Genomic DNA, 23,946 nt, shown 5'->3' with positions numbered 1-23,946 from the left:
ACGACCGATCAACAAAAAAACAGTCTGGTAAGGCACAAGGCGAAACACAGAACAATCACCCACAAATAACAAACACACCCTAATATATGGGACTCTCAATCAAAGGCAGATAGACAACACCTGCCTTCAACTGAGAGTCCCAACCCCAATTAACCAAACATAGAAACAGACATAGACTAAACATAGAATACCTGAAAACCAAACAGTGCCCAAAAACCCCAGAATACTTAAACCAAATGCCCCTTCAACAAAACACACCACCCCGAACCACATAAAACAAATACCCTCTGCCACGTCCTGACCAAACTACAATACTAATTAACCCTTATACTGGCCAGGACGTGACACATACCCCAAGAGACTTGCAGCTTTAATTGCTGCAAAAGGTGGCTCTACAAAGTATTGACTTTGGGGGGGAGAATAGTTATGCACGCTCAAGTTTTCCGTTTTTTTTATGTTATTTCTTAAAAAATAGTTAGCATCTTCAAAGTGGTAGGCATGTTGTGTAAATCAAATGATACAAACCCCCCAAAAATCAATTTTAATTCCAGGTTGTAAGCCAATAAAATAGGAAAAATGCCAAGGGGGGTGAATACTTTCGCAAGCCACTGTACAGAGGCCCATTGTCAGCAACCATCACTCCTGTGTTCCAATGGCATGTTGTGTTAGCTAATCCAAGTTTATCATTTTAAAAGGCTAACTGATTATTAGAAAACCCTATTGCAATAATACTGGCCTTCTTTAGACTAGTTGAGTATCTGGAGCATCAGCACTTGTGGGTTCGGTTACAGGCTCAAAATGGCTAGAAACAAATAACTTTCTTCTGAAAGTCATCAGTCTACTCTTGTTCTGAGAAATGAAGGCTATTCCATGCGAGAAATTGCCAAGAGACTTAAAACCTGTCTGGGCTAGGGGGCAGTATTGAGAATTTTGGAAAAATATGTTCCCATTTTTAACTGCCTCCTACACCAACTCAGAAGCTAGAATATGCATATTATTGTTCAGGTTTGGATAGAAAACACTCTGAATTTTCTAAAACTGTTTGAATGGTGTCTGTGAGTATAACAGAACTCCTATGGCAGGCAAAAACCTGACAAGGTTTCAAGCAGGAAGTACCCTGTCTGACAAGGAGTCGTGCGTCTTGCATCTTTTTATTGAAAAGTAAGGATCTTAGCTGTAACGTGACAATTCCCAGGGCTCCAATAGGCTCTCAGAGCCCGCGAAAACCCTGAAGGTTTACGAGGGAGCCTCAGGTTGAAACATATTATCGCCTTTTGTAAGTGGATGCTCCGAGGACCTTTGAATGATGCGCGTGCATGAGTCGCTTCTGAGGAGAAATTTTATTCGGCTGTTTAGGCTCAATGCATACTCCCGGTCGGAATATTATCACTAATCTACGAGTTGAATGGCATAAAAATTGGTTTTAAACAGCGGTTGACATGCTTCGAAGTACGGTAATGGAATATTTAGACATTTTTGACAAGCCAACGCGCCATGCGCGGGACCGTGAAAAAGCATTCTAGAACTCACAAACAAAACGTCGCTGTTTGGATATAACGATGGATTATTTGGGACCAAACCAACATTTGTTATTGAAGTAGAAGTCCTGGCAGTGTATTCTGATGAAGAACAAGCAAGGTAAGAACATTTTTCTTATAGGAAATGTGATTTTGATGAAGGCTAATCTTGCCGGGTGTCTAAATAGCTAGCCCTGTAATGCCGGGCTATGTACTTAGATTATTGCAAAATGTGCTTCATCCGAAAAGCTATTTTAAAATCGGACATATCGAGTGCATAGAGGGGTAATGTATCTATAATTCTTAAAATAATTGTTATGCTTTTTGTGAACGTTTATCGTGAGTAATTTAGCAAACTCTTAGTAAATTCCCCGGAAGTTTGCGGTGGTTATGCTTTTTCTGAACGTCACATGCTAATGTAAAAAGCTGGTTTTTGATATAAATATGAACTTGATTGAACAGACATGCATGTATTGTATAACACAATGTCCTAGGTGTGTCATCTGATGAAGATCATCAAAGGTTAGTGCTGCATTTAGCTGTGGTTTGGGTTTATGTGACATGATATGCTAGCTTGAAAAATGGGTGTCAGATTTTTTCTGGCTGGGCACTCTACTGACATAATCTAATGTTTTGCTTTCGTTGTAAAGCCTTTTTGAAATCGGACAGTGGGGTTAGATTAACGAGATTCTTGTCTTTAAATAGCTGTGAAATAGTCATATGTTTGAGAAATTGAAGTTATAGTATTTCTAACGATTCAAAAATCGCGCCACTGGAATTCCAGTAGCTGTTACGTAGGTGGGACGAAATCGTCCCACATACCCCAGAGAGGTTAAAATCTCGTACAACGCGGTGTACTACTCCCTTCACAGAACAGCGGAAACGGTATCTAACCAGAATAGAAAGAGGATTGGGAGGCCCCGCTGCACAACTGAGCAAGAGGACAAGTACATTAGAGAGCTGCTGCCTTCCGACCACAATAAAGGCTGCTGGGATATCAGGGTGGTATGAGCCACCCTAACCTCGCCCAAAGCTTAGCGTTGCATATGACCAGGGACAGCGCAGGTGAACAAAGTTCAACTGCAATATACTGTACTATACTCTATTCTACTCTATACTCTATCATTTATGTTATACTCCTGATGTTACCTCAGGCAGGTATGAAGAGAGATGAACATAAAACCAAATGAATGTTGAAGGCCAAGTTTTAGCTATAGGGTCTGGTCTGTGGGTGTGTCTCAGAGGAAGCCTTAGTATAAATCGAATCATATGGATCTGAAATGTGCTCCAAACCACCACTAGGTCAAGCTAGGCCAAGCTTAAGTGCAATATAAAATAGCTGTAATTACAATATGTAAGTGTGTTTGTTCATGTGTAATTAGATTCTTGCATGTGCACTACATAACTGCATGTATGCAGGTGTATGTGTGTGTGTCTGTGTGAGATAGTGACACACAAGTAAATGCCATGTACAGGTGTTATAGTCTCTCTCACCTCCTCCTCCTCTTCAACACTAGGCTCAGGGCTCTTGATAGGGCTAGACATCTGGCTAAATACAGAAGGGGTTTTCCCATTGACGTTCTGAAGGAGGCAAAACAAAAACAGGCAAAATGTCATTACAGTAAATATATTTACATAGCACTAGAGGTAGTACTTACTATGTAATAAGTGGCGTGTCCGGGGGGGGGGGGCAGGTTACCTCTGAATATAGTGATACATTTGACAAAGGCGCGCTGACAGGAAGACTCATCAATCTCACCGGAGAAAGCATCAGAGTGAGCAAAACAGCGCCCTCTAACTTAGCTTTGACCAATAAACTTTCATTTGATTTCTTTGTGTAGCACATGTTTCTGATGCCATCTGGCCAAAAAGAGCATGACATGTCATATTATTTTTGGACAGACAGTATCTGTAGCCCATGTAGCTGATGCTAAGACAGAGGGCCACTGTTTCCCTCGATCGGATGCTTTCTCTGGTTAAATAGTTGCAGCCTCTTGAGAATTGAAGGAAAATGATGAAACACGGGTAGACAAGAATGAGAAATCATTTTATAGGTTTGTTTATTTTTATGGGGGGGGGACTGGCTTCCCTTGGCAGCCATGAATACATGCCACTTGGTAGGCTGAATGTCATTACACGTATTGTGTTGTCTCTTTCCATTAAAATGGCGGGTGCACAATGCACTGTACAGATGCTGGACTTATTTTGGAATAGACAAATGTGTGCAAGTGTGACAATCAGATGAAAACATCCTGACTGTCTGTGTTCTTGACACATTAAAAGCTAATACAGTTAAATTACATGCCTTTACTATAAAGCCCATAAAAATGCCCATGCACATGCACATACAGTGGTTCCTCAATTAAAAGGTTCAAGCTTATGCTGCGACAGTTTGTGGTAGATGGTGGCAGATTGTGGTAAATTGCATCAAGGGGGAGTTAGAATGCTGATTCTGCTTTTTGTTTCTCTCCCTCTAAAATCAGAAAGAAAGAATTCTAAATAACAAACTGGCTTTATTTACCACAGTGTGAATGCGTGATAGCCCCTCTATATAAAGTGAGTTTCTGAAACACAGAGTCCTTCTTTGCTGATGTGAAGAAGAAACTGAGTGAAAGAGTCCAGCGAGGATAGGTTAGGGGGAAAAGGTTGCCCATATTTTCAAGACATGAGCTACTTAATTTATTTTATTTATGAAATGTACTAGTTTAATTAGGCAATGTATTATATTTGTTCAGGCTAGGCCTATTTAGTAGGCTATTTGTCAGCATAAAGCTGAATGACTCAATCATTCATGGCTTTGGATCAAAATAAATAAGTACCAACATTCTTTCTGATCGTCTTTAATAAAGAAATGTTTTGGCCAAGTCAATCTGCTCATGTTGTATGTGTTCAATTATTTGTGACATTGTGGTTACAATGAAGCATGTAAATTAAATAAATTAAATAAATCCTATTCATAATGAATAATCAGATGCATGTTTCAAGCTTGTCATTTTTCCTGTAAATTTAAAAATATTATTACCCAGATGGCATCAGAAACATGTGCTACACAAATATTATTACCCAACAAAATAACATATATTTATTTTGCCTAATTGTTTTATGACTACAGACAGTAGGCTATTATTCCTCTTTTCCTACATTAATTAATTTGTCTGCAAGTCTATTCAGCATTTGGGAAGAAATAAACCATGCCATGAATTAAGAACGATATATTTTTATTTTCACAATACAATGCGACAAATGAACAACTCAAATCGATTTAAAGAGCCATCTAATATTAGACAACAAATAAATATACTAAAACAATAACTTCAAAAACAGTCCATTCATCGGATTACTTCAAATTGCTGTGCAGGAAAAGGATATCATCCACCGTGCCTGGTTGCAGGTCGCTGGCTTCTCTCTGAAACCACAATGCACTCTGTAGGTGAACCACACAATTACCAGGACAGTAGGCCTCTTGAAGCGATAGAGGAAATCAACAAGATCCATAAGTAAGCCCCCCCCGCCCATAATTCACATTAACACCACAAGATGTCACCAAATGATTTTCCCAACACTTTTCCTGGATGACACTGCTCTTGCTCAACAAAAATGTATTCTGTATCATCACAACCTTTGGAGTTGTTTCAACAAAAAGATTTTGTGGTAAATTGATCTAATTTCTTGAAATTGTGAAAAAAAATTACATATATTCCAATGAAGTTAGATCTATATATATTTTTTTCAATATACAAGTAGAAAGGCCTTAAGATATATATTCCACTTGTTCAGAGAATTTTGGGGGGAGAATTTTTGAATAAAGTAGTAATATGTTGGATGAGTGTGTTGGGGGCAACCCCTGGGGGCTAGTTACCCTTTTATAGTTATGAATGTGTTTCTGCCTGTCATTTAGACAATGACTAACCCGGTAGGTGCTAGTTTATGCTAACTTGCTAGCTAGCAACTTCACTAACAGTAAATGCTAGCCAGCTAGCTAGAAAGCATAAGCTGCTAGGAGTGCTAGTTAGCAACCTTACTACCAGATCGTGACTTAATTGCAGTTGTAAATGTTTCCAGTAGCGACTAATAGCTTTAATTTACTTTACTTTATAGCCTTTTAGCTATTTTACACAGCATTTTATGTCATATATCTAGATAGCTAGCTATATTTTTAAGAGATAGCTTTTCAATTGGCATCTCTCCCCGTTTTCAGTCACAGGTGGGGACTGGATTAAGTGTGAACACTGCAGGAGGTGGGCTCATGAGTTGTGCTCCAATTTTACTGGGAAAATATTTATTTGTGACCTATCTACAAATTCATATTGTGCATTAGCAGAGCATAACAGAGTTACACTGAATTTATTAGTTATGGGCTATTGTTATTAAATGTTATATTCCAATGTTATTTAATGTTATTAGTAATATTCCAATGAATCTTTTTTTTATGACTTAAAAACAACTATTGAAAACCTTTTGCTCCTGAATGTCATTTTTAAGACTGCTGGGATTTAAAATCTTGCAATATTCAAATAATATTTAGTGCAATTGTACATAATGGATTATATGGAAAATGAACAACAAAGAAAGAATAAAGAAAATGAATGTGCAGGTGAGTTAAAAGTTACATCAAATCTCCTCATAGTGTGGATAATAATTTGTTAATTGTGACATGTACAACACCATTTCCCCCCATATTTTATTTAAATAATTTTAAAAAGAAACTAGACTTTTAAGTATCACTAACGTTTTTACAAACGTTGCTTTTTTATGTCAGCAATTAGACATTGTTCTTAGCTAGTAACACCCTAGTACCCTATTCTTTCACAATAGCTGACCTTATGTTATCCAGTTTTGAGTTGTCCTGTCCCACTCCGTGGTGGATAACACCCACTCTTCGTTCATGCAATGGGCTGTAAGGCACAAGTATCCTGTCAAGTGTAATTGGGCCATTGTATTTACCCAAGTTCGGAACAACCCGCCTGCTGATTTTTTTGTTGCCCAATCCAGGACTAGTGCGAGAGAGAGCCTCGGGCAGAAATATTCACAACCCCATTAATTTACAAAAGGATAGTTTAATAGCTTGGCTAGGTGTGAAAAAAATCCCAACATTTGTGCCAGTTTAGACTACCGACAGACGCTGTGGTCAGTCAGAGTTGATTCCTATCAGCACTATGCTTCTGTTGTCTATTTATGTGTTTGTTTAATATTATCCTGCAACCGCAAAATGTCGGATAAAGCAATTTCACAAATCCGTCTGTTTTAAAATGTTGCTATGCTGTAATAAAGCATCAGAACAGACTCTCTGGTATTACTTTATTTAGTGTTGTTTACACTGTTCCAAACGGGCAGAAAAATGATATTGTAATGTAACAGCTCCTATCGGTAGACTGAGGGACTGGCCACCCCTCATAGCCTGGTTCCTCTCTACGTTTCTTCCTAGGTTTTGGCCTTTCTAGGGAGTTTTTCCTAGCCACCGTGCTTCTACACCTGCATTACTTGCTGTTTGGGGTGTTAGGCTGGGTTTCTGTACAGATATCAGCTGATGTAAGAAGGGCTATATAAATTGATTTGAACAGCTCCTGTTTGTCATGCAACAGTATCCCTTGTGCTTTTGAAAATGACAAAATACATTTTTCTGCAACTCTACGCTCTCACATCCCTCCCTCCCTTTCCTCACCCTTGTGCGCACGAACCAACTACGTAGCGGATCACGTTTAAAAAATAGAGACACCCCGAATCCAATTTGTAAGTCGCTCTGGATAAGAGCGTCTGCTAAATGACTTAAATGTAAATGTAAATGAATGTCACCGTAGGATTCGCACTTTAAATGGCACTTCCAAGTTCATTTACTGCTGCATGCTATCCTTATTTCAATTCCTGACCTTGAATGCAAAAACAGAAACAGTACTTTTGGAATTGATTTATGATGTATTTGAACAGGGAAATGTACCAAACCTATGCTGAGTCTTTTAATTCATTGAACCATCATAATTATTATATTGAAAAAAATCCACATTGCATCGATGAAGGTTCAAAATGACATGGCCCGCCTAAACTGGGTGTGCCCCACCATTCAAAACGTTTTGGACATGCCACTGTTATTAGTTACATGTTACACATTCAATCTCAAAGAAGAAAAAACACTTGAATTTCTGTAGCACTTCAGAAGATGAACATCAGAATAAGTTCAAAGAGAAACACAGCTGCAGATAGACTGATGACAGGGCTGTTGAATCAGAGTGGCTTAAGAAGTTGCTGTAATGTGTGTTTGTGTTATAGACTGTGTTTGTTTATGTGTAACTCTGTTGTTTTTGTGGCACTGCTTTGCTTTATCTTGGCCAGGTTGCAGTTGTAAATGAGAACTTGTTCTCAACTGGCCTACCTGGTTAAATAAAGGTAAAATATATATTTTTTAAACATTTGTATAAAAAATTGCTTTATTATAAGGTGTGGCAGCTGGTTTGAACTTGACTAGGATTGGCTCGCTCCATAACATAAGTACCCTGTGGGATCCAAGACAAGACAAGCATTCAGTAAATGATGCTTCATTCATATTTTTCATTTTCTCTGGTGTAGGGTTATACTGGAGCAAATGGATGCTCCGTTACTACCAAATCACTATCACAAAAAAAGCATGTGGCTTTTCCTGTACAGGATAATCAAATAAATAATGAATGGTTAGGGACAATTACACAGTGGGCAGATTATGATAGACCTGTCATGTGGACATGCTGTTCTCTTTATTTGCTCATAGATGGTGGATTCTCCGATGGTCCCTATGTGATCATAAGTAGCCTAATAGCAGGGGCGGAAATCCCGGGGGGGACGGGGGGGACACGACCCCCCCATCCTGGGAAAAATATGATTTGTCCCCCCCAATATATCACTGAAACATAACTATGTAATTTAAATAATATTAATAATACGCAATGAAAGCAATTGTGCTGATTATAGACACTTAATAGCACGTTTTTAAGTTTCAAAAGATTGCAACCCCCCCACCCTTTGCCTCACAAGGGTTTGATCCACTGCCAGTTCCTTAGCTTGCTAGGTAACAGAGAGGTCGTGTCTACTGTCTGAAAGGCACTCAATGAACGTAACTGACGTGAGGTTAATCCAGTCAATCGCGCACACACACTAGCTGAATATGCAGAGCTAGCGCGCAAATATTAACTATTAAGCTAGCTAGTACCTATTCCATTTATGTGGCGTCGTCAAAGATGGAATCAGCATGCAGATGATGTAAATTAGTGCTTCAAAGTCCCTGTGATAAGGTTAGCGATAAACTGAAATCCAAACTGAACTACACTCTCTTCTACCATTGTCTTAAATATATTTATTGGTCTCGTTGCAAAAGCTAAATTGTCGCAAGTGAACTTTTATTTATTTATTTTATTTCACCTTTATTTAACCCGGGTAGCAAAGATTATAGCAAACACCACTGAAACTGAATTGGTGCTCGCTAGCTTTGCAAATTCAGCTATTGTTGGAAGCCAGCCAATATGAAACAAACTATTCAAATTACAAAAGGTTGCAGCATATGTTGTGTAAATGGTGAACTCATACAGCTGTCAACTCTTGTCATTTTAATCCGTTTCACATTTGCTAGCTACCTTTTAGATCGAAGCCCAAATAGAATGATTGAAGATGATATAAGCCCATCTCCTACTGTAAATAACCTACACACTATGTGTGTAGCCAGCCAGCCAGCCAGGTAGAAAAATGGCAGAAAAATAAAAGACGGACATCAGAGTATTTTTCAATACACCAAAACGCATAGTAAGAACCCTAGTAGCCTAATATCTCAAAGACTAGTTAATAAAATGTTCATAAGAAAGAAATGAAATTCTAATAGAAATGTTTCACAATGATGTCATTAGGCAGAGCAGGCAACAGATGGCACACAGACAGCAGAGTTGGGGACAGATATGCAGGGACAGACTGGCAGAGACAGGGAGTCTCAGGTAAGTTTGTTGAGTCTTTGTTTGGCAACATTATGAAAGGTTCTACATTTTTTTGACTTGTAAAATAGGAACATAATTGGAAAATGCTATGGATACCCCCACTCTCAACTTAAACTGGTGACTGAACTAAGATTTGTTAAAGGCAATGGTATTGCTGTTGTGATTAGTTGTGTAGTTTTGGGTACCGGTAGTTAGGAGTACGGCAAACACCTTATTTCTTTGGTTCCTCAATATACATTTACCATATTACAATGTAGGCTATGTGTTACAACACTACTTTTGGTGTCCCCCTTAGGAATTGCTCTTGAGAGAATTTCATGTAATTGTCCCCTCCAAAGTTGATATCAGATTTTCGCCCCTGCCTAATAGATGATGCCGAAGTGAACAGTTCTCTACATACTTAAGATACATTTTATAATATTATTGAATGTTAAATTGTTATACTCTTACAGGCACTAAACCAATTTCTTTACAAAATAAATCATACAGTGTATTGTAATAAACTCACCTCTACAATTTGTTCTCTGTAGATGTCTGATTCTTCCAAACTATTTACACGGACCCTCTGGATATTCTGCAAATATACAGGTGACACCATCTGCTGCATAACCTGGGGGGGCTGGTTGACCAGCACGTACTGCATCTGCTGCTGCGGAATCGCCTGCTGAACCGGCATCAGGTAGCGCACGGTATCGTAGCCATTACCGATGCCATACTGTACCGGAGCAGACGAAACACTCATAGTTCTGTAACCGTCGATGTATTGACCCGGCGATAGAACTGTGGTGGCTGGGTCCGACGAGACGCTGACGGTCCTGGACGACGTGGGGGTATTCTGAATAGACATCTTGCTGCGAGTGCGAAGAATAAATTCCACCCAGGTAAAAACTTTGGTTAGATGAGTGCTCGCGTGCGAACTTGTATCACTAAAATATTGTTGCAGAGTAAACTAACTAGGTCCAGTCTCTGGAATACTGAACTTTGAGAACTGTGAAGGTGTTTTGTGTTGTACTACTACGCAACGAAAACATTGGGGGCGGAGATCTATGCAAATATACTCCTGACATACCTTGTTGTTCTCAAATCACAGGGAATGTAGCCTACCTGAAGTCTAGGCAAATGTAAGGTGGGAGGCAACCAACGTCTCTACAGTACGTTCAGTTCGCCTCAACGTTTACTACGTTTCATGACGGTTTGTAGGCCTACCTAAAGACGTTTTCCCAAAACGGTATACACGGTTCTTCAACAGCCTTGAATACATTCTCCCCTGTTTGGTAGGTGTGCTGAGGAGTCACCAGCAAAAATTACAAACTCGTGCAGCACACCATATGGTAGGCTAACTTAACTGCCTTCTGGGCCAACATAATCACGTTTTTACAACTGGTCGTTCAGTAGTTTTCGTTGAATTAACGATGCACACCGTTGTCATTTCTGAAAGCAACCCAAGCCACTTAGATACACTGTATAAAATGAATTTGTCAACTGTATGATAGTACTCTAACATTAATTCATACACATACTAGTAAGGACCAACACAATATATAGGTCACTGTATGGATATTAATATGATTTATTCCAGCTGGTTCCAGGTATTAACCTGTATGCTACTACCACCTATTTTTGGAAATCTGTCCCTCTATAGAATATAATGCATATGTCATCAATACTTTGAGCTGCAGTAGGGTTAGACCATTGTTTTTGTGCACCTTCTAATAAAGATGTAATTTCCTTCTCACTTGATTACTCAACTGTCCACCCTGGTGTTGGGTGCTTAAAAATAAATACAATTAATTTTATTTAGGCGTGTACATTTAAGTTATTTATACAAAGCCAAATCAAATCTTTCACTGAAAATAGTTTACTCAATTGACTAAACAAGCAAAAGGATATTTGATTGTAAATACAGTTTTAAAATCAACAGACATTTGACCAAAGTGCAAATGACCAGGTAATTACAGGCTGAAATATTTGACAGAGACCAAACAGTGTTTCAGCCAGCTGAGTCACACAGCAGTATAGAATACAACCATGAAAAACATAAATAAGATAGTCAGTAAAATATAACAATACAGCAAAGCAAGTCTAAGCAGTCATAAAGGTAACAACATTGTATGGTAATTTTCTATTTTCATAATAGAAAGACAGGATGATGAAGATAAAGCCTATACTGGATTCAGGGTTGGGGTCAATTCTCAAATTCCAATACAATGATAGAAAAAAAATCCTAATTTGAAAATGGATTCTATTCTTGAATTTGAAATTCAAATCACTCCCTGAATTGACTCAACTGAAAATGATCATCCAAGCATGTATTAATATATACCAAAGTAATAATCAATTTGTGGTTGACAGCAAAATGCAGCTGGAGCCAATGAAAACAATAATTGTCCAATAAATCATAAAAAACAGTAGCAATGTTGTTCCTAAGCTAGACATGCTCACATATTGTAAGTAAAAGCATGCAGTAAGCCCTGCCAAGTGTTTAAACAGGAATGAGAGAAAAGGTACATAACATAACATGCATTGCTGAGTAAAGGGGCAACAGGTTCAAGACTTCAAGAATGTGGTTTGTTAAGTTCATATGGGAAAACATGATCATGCAATAAAAAAATTAAAAAAATAGATAATGCTTTGGAAAGAAATCCAATAAAAGTTATTCGTAAAGTACTTTCGGATTCTCTGTGGGGAAAAAGTGTATTACATCATTGTAAAGACATAGATAAAAGCTAAAAAGTGTGACTTCTCAGTAATGCATGACTGCTGAAACAACATATTAAGCAACAAAACTAGTAATTCTAATAAAAATCAACATGGCCATGGGACATGAGGCAGAGGTGCAGAATCAGGCATCATATAGATTAGAAACATGATCATGAAAGTAAAGTATAAGGCCTGAGTAAGAATGTAACAGTACAGTTCTCCTGATACTTTGGCAACTGACCTACTCAAGACGGTGCTTTGTAACAGTGGTCCAATAAAGTACAATTACAGTACAGAACATGCACACTTTGGCACAACAGCCCCCATATCCTAGTCCATTCAGGGTTTTACTCAAAGCTCAAAATAAAAATTCAAAGCAGATTCTCTAAAGTAACTATGTACAACTTAGACATGCCTGTCAAAATACAGTATCCACCTTTACGTGTGTGTATCGCTCTGTACATACATTTACATAATGTGCACTGAACAAAACTATAAACGCAACATGTAACGTGTTGGTCCCATGTTTCATGAGCTGAAATAAAATATTCCAGAAATGTTCCATACGCACAAAAAGCTTATCGCTCATATTTTGCGCACAAATTTGTTTACATCCCTGTTAGTGAGCATGTTGTCCTTTGTCAAGATAATCCATCCACCTGACAGGTGTGGCATATCAAGAAGCTGATTAAACAGCATTATCATTACACAGGTGCACCTTGTGCTGGGGCCAATAAAATGTGCAGTTGTGTCACACACCACAATGCTACAGATGTCTCAAGTTGAGGGAGTGTGCAATTGGCATGCCGACATCAGGAATATCCATGAGAGCTGTTGCCAGATAATTTCTCTACCATAAGCCGCTTCCGTCACTTTAGAGACTCATTCTGATTGGCTGGGCCTGGCTCCCCAATAAGTCGGCCTGACCCCCAAGTGGGTAGGCCTATGCCGTCCCTGGCCCACCCATGGCCACGCCCCTGCCCAGTCATGTGAAATCCATATATTAGGGCAATAATTAATTTATTTCAATTGACTGATTTCCAGACAGCTGAAGTCGGAAGTTTACATACACACCTTAGCCAAATACATTTACGCTCAGGTTTCACAATTCCTGACATCTAATCCTAGTAAATATTCCCTGTTTTAGGTCAGTTAGGATCACCACTTTATTTAGAAGAATGTGAAATGTCAGAATAATAGTAGAGAGAATGATTTATTTCAGCTTTTATTTCTTTCATCACATTCCCAGTGGGTCAGAAGTTTACATGCACTCAATTAGTATTTGGTAGCGTCGCCTTTAAATTGTTTAACTTAGGTCAAACGTTTCGGGTAGCCTTCCACAATAAGTTGGGTGAATTTTGTCCCATTCCTCCTGACAGAGCTGGTGTAACTGAGTCAGGTTTGTAGGCCTCCTTGCTCACACACGCTTTTTCAGTTCTGCCCACAAATTTTCTATAGGATTGAGGTCAGGGCTTTGTCATGGCCACTCCAATACCTTGACTTTGTTGTCCTTAAGCCATTTTGCAAGTATGCTTGGGGTCACTGTCTGTTTGGAAGACCCATTTGCGACCAAGCTTTAACATTGGAAATTGCTCACAAGGATGAACCAGACTTGAGGAGGTCTACAATTTATTTTATGAGGACTTGGCTGATTTATTTTGATTTTCCCATGATGTCAAGCAAAGAGGTACTGAGTTTGAAGGTAGGCCTTGAAATACATCCACAGCTACACCTCCAATTGACTCAAATGATGTCAATTAGCCTATCAGAAGCTTCTAAAGCCATGACAAATATTTTCTGGAATTTTCCAAGCTGTTTAAAGGCACAGTCAACTTAGTGTATGTAAACCTCTGACCCACTGGAATTGTGATAGTGAGTTATAAGGGAAATAATCTGTCTGTAAACAATTGTTGGAAAGATGACTTGTGTCATGCACAAAGTAGATGTCCTAACCAACTTGCCAAAACTATAGTTTGTTAACAAGACATTTGTGGAATGATTGAAAAACTAGTTTTCATGACTCCAACCTAAGTGTATGTAAACTTCCAACTTCAACTGTATATGAACTGTACCTCAGCAAAATCTTTGAAATTGTTGCATGTTGTGTTAATATTTTTGTTCAGTATACTTTCATGGAAATCACCATGACAACCAGGCAGGTCCCAGAAAGTGTTTCCATTCCTGTGCATGTTTAGTGTTCCAGACAACAGCAGACACCTCTACTTCACACAAAGGGGTTGTGGTGAAATGTACAGAAAGCAAAGTCACTCTCCGGGTACCCAATAGTGGCTTTGGTTCAACATTGGACTAAATTCCCATCTCATCTTACTAACCACACATATAGTCTCCCCACATTAAAAAAAATACTAGTTTACTATAGAATACTGCAGTACTTACTATAGAATTCTGTAGTAAATGATACTACACTGCAGTATACCATAATCATTTGTAGTACTTACTATAGAATATTTTTGTATAATGTAAAATACTATAGTAAATACTACATTATACTATAGACCACAAAAACACTGCACTAAATATTACAGTAATGTCAGCAAAACTACAGTAAAGGCAGCAAAAACACTATAATGTATTTTAACCATAGTATAGTATTTTGTCATGTGGGTCACTGTTGTCCTGAGTTCCTCTAACAGACTAAACAGCACCTATTGTAACCTTTACTTACCCAGGTAAGTAATTGAGAATAAATTGTCTGACAATAACAACCCAGTTAACCTGCCATGCATCGCATCCTCTGCTAGCTAGCCCTGCCCAAAACATTGAAGACATTATTTAAAACGTCAGATCAGACAGGCAAAACCCCAATCCTATACATTTAACAGCCATTGTCCTTTTCTTGCACATCCCATGCAGTATAGAGATGTGTTTACAAAACTAGTCAGACACAATCAGAGGCCTATTCCACATCCCTAAAAAAGCTCAAGTAGATCTCCAGTTACCGTTCCGCCTAGGATAGTCCTCCTTTTCCTACAAACTCACTTTAAAATGGTAGCAAGCTGTCAGTCAGCGTACCTAGCTAATACCTTATGGTCCAAACGGGCTTCCGTCCTCAGCTACAATCCTAAGCTTTAGCTGCCAGGAGTGGCATCAAGGATGGTTGAGGAGTATGAGTATGAGGAAGTGTTTAAAAAAAAAAAAAAGACATTCAAAGTTTTATAAAAAAAATTATAAATATTATTAAAAAGTTCAAATAAAACTTAGATGAGCATGCACATACAGATTGTGTGAGGAGGGAGGGATTGTGAATGAAACGAAGACAAAGGGCTGGGGTGTTTCCCGCGCTCTGATACACTCTGGTCCGACGGAGTGTCCACTCCCTGTTCAACTATAAGGGGAGTTTCTTCAGCTGCTCAAACGTGATGAAGAACTAAAGAGCTCTAGTTAAGGACAACACATGGCGGAAGCCCTGAAGCATAATCATGACATTGTCTGTGCCCATACAAAAATCATAATACTTATAAGACTTAATTGAATACAATTTACGTTTTGTATGGTATTATACAAAATCACTGTAAACATAAGTTTCCTCTTTGCATATTTTGCTTCAGTGTAAGTATTTGGCACCCTCTACTGGTAGCCAAGGAGAAAGGAGTGCCATTACACAAGCTGTACACCTGACAACAGCTCTCTGTTGCACTCTGCTGTTCTCTCTGAACCTCTGAGCAACAACAGGGTGATAGAACATGCTCCAGTTCCCAAAGGGAGATTATCTCGCAACAACTTGTCCTGCAATGCTGAAGTCCACCTACTTTTACCAGGAATGGTTCTCGGATGTCTAAAATACTCAATATGACCTGATGCAAAACTGAACTGACCTAATAGAATGTGTAAATGCAGAGAGACAGAGTTCAGATGACTCAGTTATTTGGATCATAGTGCTGGCAACACAGTGGGTTTGAACTTTGATTCCAGTGATGGAAAGGATACAATGATGTTCCATGGCCCCAGACGCAGCCAGTTGGGCCAGAAGCCCTTGTAGAGGGCAAAGAATCCTTCGTTCTTCCAGGTCTGCATCAATCCGTCCAGCGTGCCTTTATACATGGGGTTCCCAGACAGCACTCGCTGGTTCATCATACGCGTCCGCACCACATCCACTGGGTTGGAGGCTAGCGCCCCCGCCAGGCCACATGTAAAACTGGAACTGCAGGCAGAGACAGACAGACGTGGGAGAAGCCAGAGGTTCAGGTGTATAATATGCACACTCACTGTTAGGTTTTCTATCATCTTTCTCAGAGAATATGCCAGTACATTAGGAATAACAAAAATGATATATTTATATGCATTTTACAATATTGATGTCTAAACTCACATAAAGTGTGTGAGTATGGTGTCTCCCATGGTGCCAGACTTGATGAGGTGCTTCTTAGTGATGTCATAGACAGGAAGCTCCACTCCCACTACGATGGCTGCCCGCTGAGCTGTAGGGATGACGCCCTGAGGATGACGACAGTATAAATACAACCCGAGAGTACCAGTCACTCAACTGTCTTCAGATGGCCAAAAATAAATCAACTCACTGGTCACAATCTTACAAAACAACGAAGCTCTTCCATGAAAATAAAAAACACAAACAAATCTTGATGACAGATCAGAGCCACTGTTTGATAGTTTGTGACTGAGAGGGCACCACTCACCCGCCACAGGCCACGGGTTCCCTCAGTCTGGTAGATGTTTATGAAGTTGGACATCATGCTGCCTTGTAACAGACTGCCCTGGGCCTGCATGCGGATCTGAACACAACATAGAAAATCAGGGCAAAACGTTGTGAGACGTTCAGATTTATGAGATGCCTCAAACATGCCTCTGACACAAAAAGGAGTCACGTCAGTTCTATTCATGACATTACTATCTGCAATGTCCAGTATCTAGATCTTTCAGCTATCTACACGTTTTTCACCTTGACAACATCAGTGGGGTTGGCCAGAGAGGAGGACAGGACTCCAGACACCACTCCACAGAACACATTGATCACCATAGTCTCATCTGTCAGGGAAAAGAACGGACAGCCGGTTACTCCTCCACATCAAACACACACAAAGTCAGAGAGAAATTCTAGAAAGACAGAGGTAGGTGCAACGTAAAACAAGTGGCTATAATAATTATAGAATTGTAAACAAGAGACTTTCAAATGATCATTTAGAGGTGAACATGAAATCTAAAAGGGTCGACAAACATGCAGTAATCAAGTCCAGACAGAAAGTCATGAGAATTAGAAAGCCTACAGAGAGCCATTAACCTATTCATTACAGCATAAGTCAAAGAATGACTACTAACTAGAACCCTTTGCAATTTGGATTTGTCACCACTGCAAACATACTACTGTAATATTGTTACACTACTGTATTGGGGCAGTGAAATTGCACCCTGCTTGAAATGGAATGGGGACCATGATTTATTTATTAGTGATTGACAGTTGGGGTTAAGACAAGAAACAATCATCATTATAAGTCACCAGGTAAACACATCTACAGTGGAAGTAAGTGAGACATAGGAGTAGGAAAGAAATGATGGATTAAGTTTAGATCAATAGTTACAGTGAAACCTTGATCAATGTGACCAAGAGTTAGTGTGGTACCGTTCATTATGGCAGGAGAACGGGCGCTGGATCTCCCCGCCCAACCACCACACCAGGCAAACCACAGCCTGTACCAAAAATAAGCATTCAAAACACATTCGCACAACCTGGCAGAGTGAGGCATACAGAGTGAAGAAGCACAACCTGGCAGAGTGAGGCATACAGAGTGAAGAAGCACAACAGCAGCAGAGGTCTTCTCTTCACAACACAATCACAGATAACGCAGTCCCCATTCCAGTGATTCATTTGACCAGGATCCTGCCGGAACAGGATCCGGCACCGCTCCTAGACGGTTTCTTTCCAGAACTTTTTTGGCCGGATCCGGTACCTCTCGTGCCATGTAAAAATTATAATAAGTGTTCAAAGAATTACTGCTGTCTGTTCAGAAAGAAATTAAATCATTCAGAATAGCCTACTACACAATGAGAAGCCCTATAATTTTGCCACATAGGACCAATAGCTTCTTTAAAAAATATTACTTAGCTGTCTGTCGATTGTGTGTAGCCTAATAACAAGGCATAGCCTAATCAGGACGCACGGCAAATCTGACAGTGAAGAGCATGCAGACAAATAAGGGCTTTCCAAAAGTGTTTAAAATACAATTGTGGAATAACACAGGTTGAAAAGCAAATGGCTCCTGCTGAACAGAGAAGACTAATCTGTCTGCTGTAGACTACCAAAATATCTGATCAACTTCCAAATAGTGTTTTACAAAGTAGTATAACAGAGATAGGGTTTAGGCTTTTGGCACGAACACATTGGCCATCACCGGCAAGTGAGCTGCGCATCATTGGGTGAGCATGGAAAGCATTTTTAGGACTATAATTTCCTCCTCATATTGTAGCCTACAATGTGTCTCTCCACATGCCTAGGCTATTGATGGATTCAAGACAAGTTCGTTTTTATTGATCTCAGATTCTCAGTTTGTCAGTGTCTAAGTAGCCTGTCATTTCCATCATTTGTGCGGTATTAAAAAAACATTGTCCAGTCATGTAACATGACATAGGATGTGTTTATAAAAAGGCCACATTTTCCCCAGACCCTAGGCAACAACAAAAAACACCCATGTGTGAAACTTATGGAAGTGCCTTTACTCTACTGCTCTATGCCAATACGCAAATGCAATTATACGCAGTTCTCCCCAGGGCAGCTCCCTCTCGTGCTCACTTTTTGTTCCGGCACCTCCCGATCTACAAATGAGTCACTGCCCCACTCCCCACTAACCCCAATCCTTAAGTCTCAGATATATCAGTGTGTCAACCCCTCTACAGACTAGGTAATCTCTTCTCAAACTTCGTTTGGTTCCGTTTCTCTGTCTACTGCAAAGGTTCAAATAATCCTGTAATTGTTTGTGCAGTAAATACTCAGTCTCTCAGTAAAGATTGCTTCCTGTGATATGGGAATACATGTTGGCGCCGGTTAATGTCATGCAAACCTATTAATAAAGAACTGATGAGATTTGTTCCCTGTTGCAATGGAGGCTCCCAGTCTCCTGTTTATATTGGGCATTAGTGACGGCAGTTAGGCACTCTAGGTCTGTGTTTTCAGACATCTGCGTCAATGCAGGTTGTCCAGACAGGTATTTAACAGGTTTTCCCAAACTGTTATTTTTGCTGATGACAGTATGAGAAAACGCCCTGTAAGCTCTACTGGAAAGCCTAGAGACAAAACAAAAAACACTGATCTTCAGAAGAAGCAATGCAATGGTCCATTTCAAAATTACAGGCTTTATTTAAACCCCTGTTGATTGTTTGTGTACGCAAATTAATAGTATGGTGAAGTCACAAGTACTGACTGCTGTCCCCTCTACCCTTTCAGGTTGGCCAGCTAACTTCTTCCCTCCAAACTCCCACTCCACACATGGCTGTAAAAGGGTGACTTTATTGTCCTGCCCTGGTATGACTGTTGGTAAGGTCAGTCCGTCACATGAATTTGGCTGGGACATGCAGTTCAGTACTCATACAAAAGGGTCGCCAGATTTCATGTGCATGTCGGAGATCCTTGACATTGTAAACAACTGAAGTTAAATAATTCAGAGGGCAAAAGTAGATGCCACAAGATACGACCAAACCTCATGTGTGATCCACAACCACCACCCCACACAGTCATTCTCTCATTACTAATGACTTCTTGCCACTGATGATGCTTCCAGATTTATGCCCAGTTTTTATACAACATGCTAAAAGTCTATACAGTTGTAGAAGGCACCAGGCAAACAGAAGAGAGTACCTTATTACAGAACCATGCCATTGCCTATGACAGCACTATGTATGCAATGCATTGTTGCTTAAATCAGCTGTCAGGGACATACCATAGATGGATGTTTAGGGGAAAAAAAATAAAAATGAAAGAGCAAACAGAGAATATGATGTGAGATAGAAAGCAGTGGGGAGTCATTGAAACCCACCTTCCGGATGGGTCACAAATAACCTCTTGAGTGTGTTGTAGGTCCCGATCTTGATGGTCCCGTAGGAGGCTTGCCTCAGGAGAGCTGGGGAAATCCTGCACAGAGAAAGACAGGAGTCATTTCGGGGAGTGTCAATTTTATGAACAAGTGAAGAGCTTTTTGCCTAATGTTCACACCCCATTACCTTGCCATCAGGACTGTCAAGACGTTGGCAGACATTTGTATTTTGCCTGGGAAGATTGGTTCCCTGCAACTCTCTTGCAAATTGAGCTATCGACTATTGCTGTTATCACGTCGGTCACTCCGCTCTCAAGATAGTCTAGAAACAAACAGGTATTTCAAAGGCTGTCCCCTGATCAAAACCAGAGCCAAGAAGAGCGTTTCCCGCCCAAGGAAAGCACCTGCCAACTTTCCTTGTAAAAAGTCACGCTCTCACATACAAGACCAGGCTCCATTTCAGTAGCTCAGAGGTCAATAGTTGAGAATGAGAGAAGGTTTATTAAAGTGGCTTGAGGTTAATGGATAGTGGAGCAGGTTTATATGATAATGATCTAACTAAGAAGAAAAATATTCTGTTCAATTGCGTGTTCTACAATGGTAGTCTACAATGGCGTCTCTTGGACACAGTGTATGCTTGCAAATTAAACATTTGTTGAAAAGTGCACCCCTTTAGCCACAGGCCTTCGTCAAAGCATGACTTTTCAAAAACAAATGTTCAATTTGCAAGTATAATACACAGCGTAGGAGTCTCTTGTACCATTTTTCAGTTGTTGCTTCTCTTATGCACCTTTGATTGAAGACAGGGATGGGCAACTTTAATGGTGGTGGGGGTCACAAAAAAAAATCAGAACTCATCATGGGATGCGCGTCTGCTTACCCACATCCATACCCTCACATGCAGTCAGAGCTGGCACTAGCCTAAGACAATGTTTGTTTGAAATTTCCTGCAATTCTACGCATTTTGCCATGGGGTGTAGAGAATCGTTATTCCCTGACCTAAGCCTCTTCTAAGCCTGTCTGAAAACCCAGACCTGGACATTGTGTCCTGGATGTTGACACACTCAGACCAGGATGTTGAGCTGACCTGAGCTTCTTGGCTCTCTTGCAGTAGTCCTCCTGTGCATACCATCAATGGATCACATATTTTGTTTTGTCTGTAAAAACATTTGCCATGTCACGGAAGGGAACAATTTTCAAAATTCTCCCTAGTCACCTGAACTGACATTATCAATTCTGATAAAATGCAGAAGATTACACTTCTGGCATCTCTTCTTTCTCATCTGTTTCACTGGTAGGGTGGTATCTAGATTTTCATATCGTCATACCGTCCTTCTCTCATACCGGGATATACGGTATTACCAGCTTAGTACACAAGGGGGCATTAGGAAATGTAGCTGGATACATTCTTTCTATTATAAACATTAGAAATATGATTGCCATGCATTGTTTACTGCAAAACATACATTGCTTTTTCACTGTAAGCTCATTTAGGCCTACGTACGAGGCTGCCAGCCAAATAGCGTTGCCCTTCTGTTGTCATCTGATGAAAATGATGCTATTTTCTGCCGAATGTGTTACACTAATATATTTTCTGTGAAGAAAAACTACATTTGCACGTCCCTGATCATGCTACTGAAGAAAAAAAAACGTTCTGGGGAACCACGGTAAGCTTCATAATGTAAAATAATGTGACAGGTAAAATGAAGATCGCGATTTGCTTTATGTCCTAAAGTACTGCACAAGTTGACTGCAGGTATTTACTTAAAACGTAGCTACAAATATTAAAATGTATTGACAAAAGACTTACTCACTCACCCAAAAACGTAAAGTAGCTTATTTTCACCTACACACAGGGGAGGAACCAGAAAAACCAGACTACTGGAAATCTTTGCATATTGGTTATCAGTAAAAAAATAAAAAATAAATCCCTGCCCAAAAGGGAATATGTTCTACCATAGCACACCATATCAAATACTGTAATATGTTGTTTTTTCTCCCCCATAGTGTATAGGCTAACATGTGTAAACCATATTATTTTTGGTCACCCAGAGTATAGCGCCTTGATGCCCTCCTCCTTGCCGATCTTAAACAGGGCGTGGAACATGCCCCGGTAGCGCACCTCCATGTACTGGGACTGGCCCTGCACCTGCAGCCGTGTCTTAGTCAGGTCTATGGGGAACGTACCTGAGGGGAGAACAACCAACAACATCATGACAACATTGTTTAGTTCAGAGATCACTGGTAGTATATAAATGAAATGACAAAGTGACCCCTCAGTAACTAAGATCAGGTAATAGTATCTCAATGCAATGAGGTGGACTAACAATGCAGTGAATTCAATGCAAATCAATGTGATTGCTTTCAGCAAGTAGGTGTTGCATTGTTTAGCTTTTTTCTAAGGAGGTGAAATATAATTTATGTTAGTTTATCTAAGAGGTTACACAAGTAAATATAGAATTGCTTGGGGTTGCACACAATTGCGTCTCTGTAGATCTACTCCAATGGAGTACCATCATTAATAATTGTATGTAGCATCCATAATATAGGACCATCGCCATCACTCAAGAAGAAAGACCGCTGCAAATCTCTGAGTGCTTCTCAATGCAGCTAAACACGAGTCTTAAATGTGTGTGGGAATAGAATAATGAAAAAAAATGCATGATTAAAATAAATTAGTCTGAACAGATTTTGGTGCATCACGTACCGAATTCTGCGACAATCGAAGCCATCCCTCCGTAGATGAACGGTTTCCAGTTCAGGTTGGCCATTTCGGTGGTAGCCGCTTCTACCTGATCGAGCCCCGCTAAAAACAACAGGCCGCCGAGATACAAATAAATAAATTGTTGTAATCGTACATCATATAACATTGTGCTACCTGATTTAATTACTCCCCGAGATCTCATAAAATCAGCGTCACAGAATATTGCGCCGGAAAGGATACCCTCTTGTCAAAGATTCAAGAAAGAGCCACCGCAAATGTTGGGAGTTTCTATTGGCTGCAATTTAAGTCAATCGAATTTTAAAGCATTTCAATTGGCTTTGGTTGCTACATTCCCCGCCCGCACCACTGTGTGTAATGTTAACGTGAGTGACAGCAATGTCGTTCAGTATTTTCACCCAGAGATGACACAATGTCATGTTATTATCTGATTATTACGCTAGCACCAGTTAACACTTAAAAAAATAGATGCGAGTCCCCGTCATCTGAAATGTCAGTCAACTCAACGGAATTTTGTGAACCTGTTGGCCTGCGCCTGCCGGCAGCGCCGCATGTTAGCATTAACGTTACTCACACAAACAACCAGCTGGCTAGCTTAGCTAACAGTTCTATACATAATTTAGAAAACCCTCAACAAAGCGCAGAACCATATAATGACACCTACCTGTAATGTGAATAAAAGTCGTGCTGTTATTTTATTTTGGATCTCATATCTTCGACGTCAAGTGAGTTAACTCAATAAAAAATAAACATCACAAAAGTTATCTGGCTACGTAGCTTTCCATTTCTAGTGCACTTGCGCCGAAACAGGAACTGAGGCACCGGAAGTTTCTTCTTTTCGGTGGGGTTTATCGGCAGTTGGCATCAAACGTTATGGTGCATTACCGCCACTTACTGTATTGGAGTGTGGGCCAGAGACGGGGAGAAACTAAATCCTACCTGCCAGCCCCGTTTCTCTTAAAAAAAAAAGATCACAACTCAGGAGGTTGGTGGCACCTTAATTGGGGAGAACAGGCTCGTGGTAATGACTGGAGCAGAATTAGTGGCATTCTATTTGC

General features: G+C 39.9%; 2 protein-coding genes across 10 annotated transcripts in view; both read right to left on the bottom strand.

Annotated features, from left to right (window-relative positions):
• The window catches only part of pof1b (POF1B actin binding protein), a 79,328-nt gene extending 68,770 nt beyond the window's left edge, over positions 1 to 10,558 (bottom strand). For 3 of the 7 annotated variants that reach the window (XR_003867890.1, XR_003867889.1, XR_003867891.1), the window contains exons 1-2: positions 9,975 to 10,557; positions 3,012 to 3,098 (exon numbers count right to left, since the gene is read on the bottom strand). Coding sequence is in view for 3 of the 7 variants with exons in the window: in XM_029700592.1 (XP_029556452.1) it covers positions 3,012 to 3,098; positions 9,975 to 10,313 (426 nt within the window). In the remaining 4 variants the exon portion in view is untranslated. Of the gene's footprint in view, positions 1 to 3,011; positions 3,099 to 9,974 lie in introns of all 7 variants that reach the window. The other 4 variants (XM_029700592.1, XM_029700591.1, XM_029700590.1 and 1 more) reach the window with 3 other exon arrangements.
• Positions 10,559 to 14,278: 3,720 nt separating this feature from the next.
• Positions 14,279 to 23,713, bottom strand: slc25a14 (solute carrier family 25 member 14). Of its 3 annotated transcripts, XM_029700586.1 has the most exons (9): positions 23,553 to 23,713; positions 22,874 to 22,972; positions 22,215 to 22,353; positions 20,170 to 20,264; positions 17,085 to 17,170; positions 16,822 to 16,917; positions 16,497 to 16,621; positions 16,115 to 16,328; positions 14,279 to 15,554 (listed from the first exon to the last, which is right to left on the bottom strand). In XM_029700586.1, the coding sequence occupies exons 2-9, from the start codon at positions 22,935 to 22,937 to the stop codon at positions 15,513 to 15,515; spliced, it is 861 nt and encodes a 286-aa protein (XP_029556446.1). In that variant the 5' UTR covers positions 22,938 to 22,972; positions 23,553 to 23,713; the 3' UTR covers positions 14,279 to 15,512. The 3 variants fall into 3 exon arrangements, with proteins under 3 accessions (XP_029556446.1, XP_029556447.1, XP_029556448.1); XM_029700587.1 differs by lacking the exon at positions 22,874 to 22,972; XM_029700588.1 differs by lacking the exons at positions 22,215 to 22,353; positions 22,874 to 22,972; positions 23,553 to 23,713 and adding an exon at positions 20,354 to 22,173.
• Positions 23,714 to 23,946: the final 233 nt, after the last annotated feature.

The sequence above is a fragment of the Salmo trutta genome, chromosome 19 (genome assembly GCF_901001165.1).
Source record: "Salmo trutta chromosome 19, fSalTru1.1, whole genome shotgun sequence".
In the NCBI taxonomy this organism is placed as follows: domain Eukaryota; kingdom Metazoa; phylum Chordata; class Actinopteri; order Salmoniformes; family Salmonidae; genus Salmo; species Salmo trutta.
The sequence above is the reverse complement of the archived record's forward strand: the minus strand, read 5'-3'. Positions and strand labels throughout refer to the sequence as shown.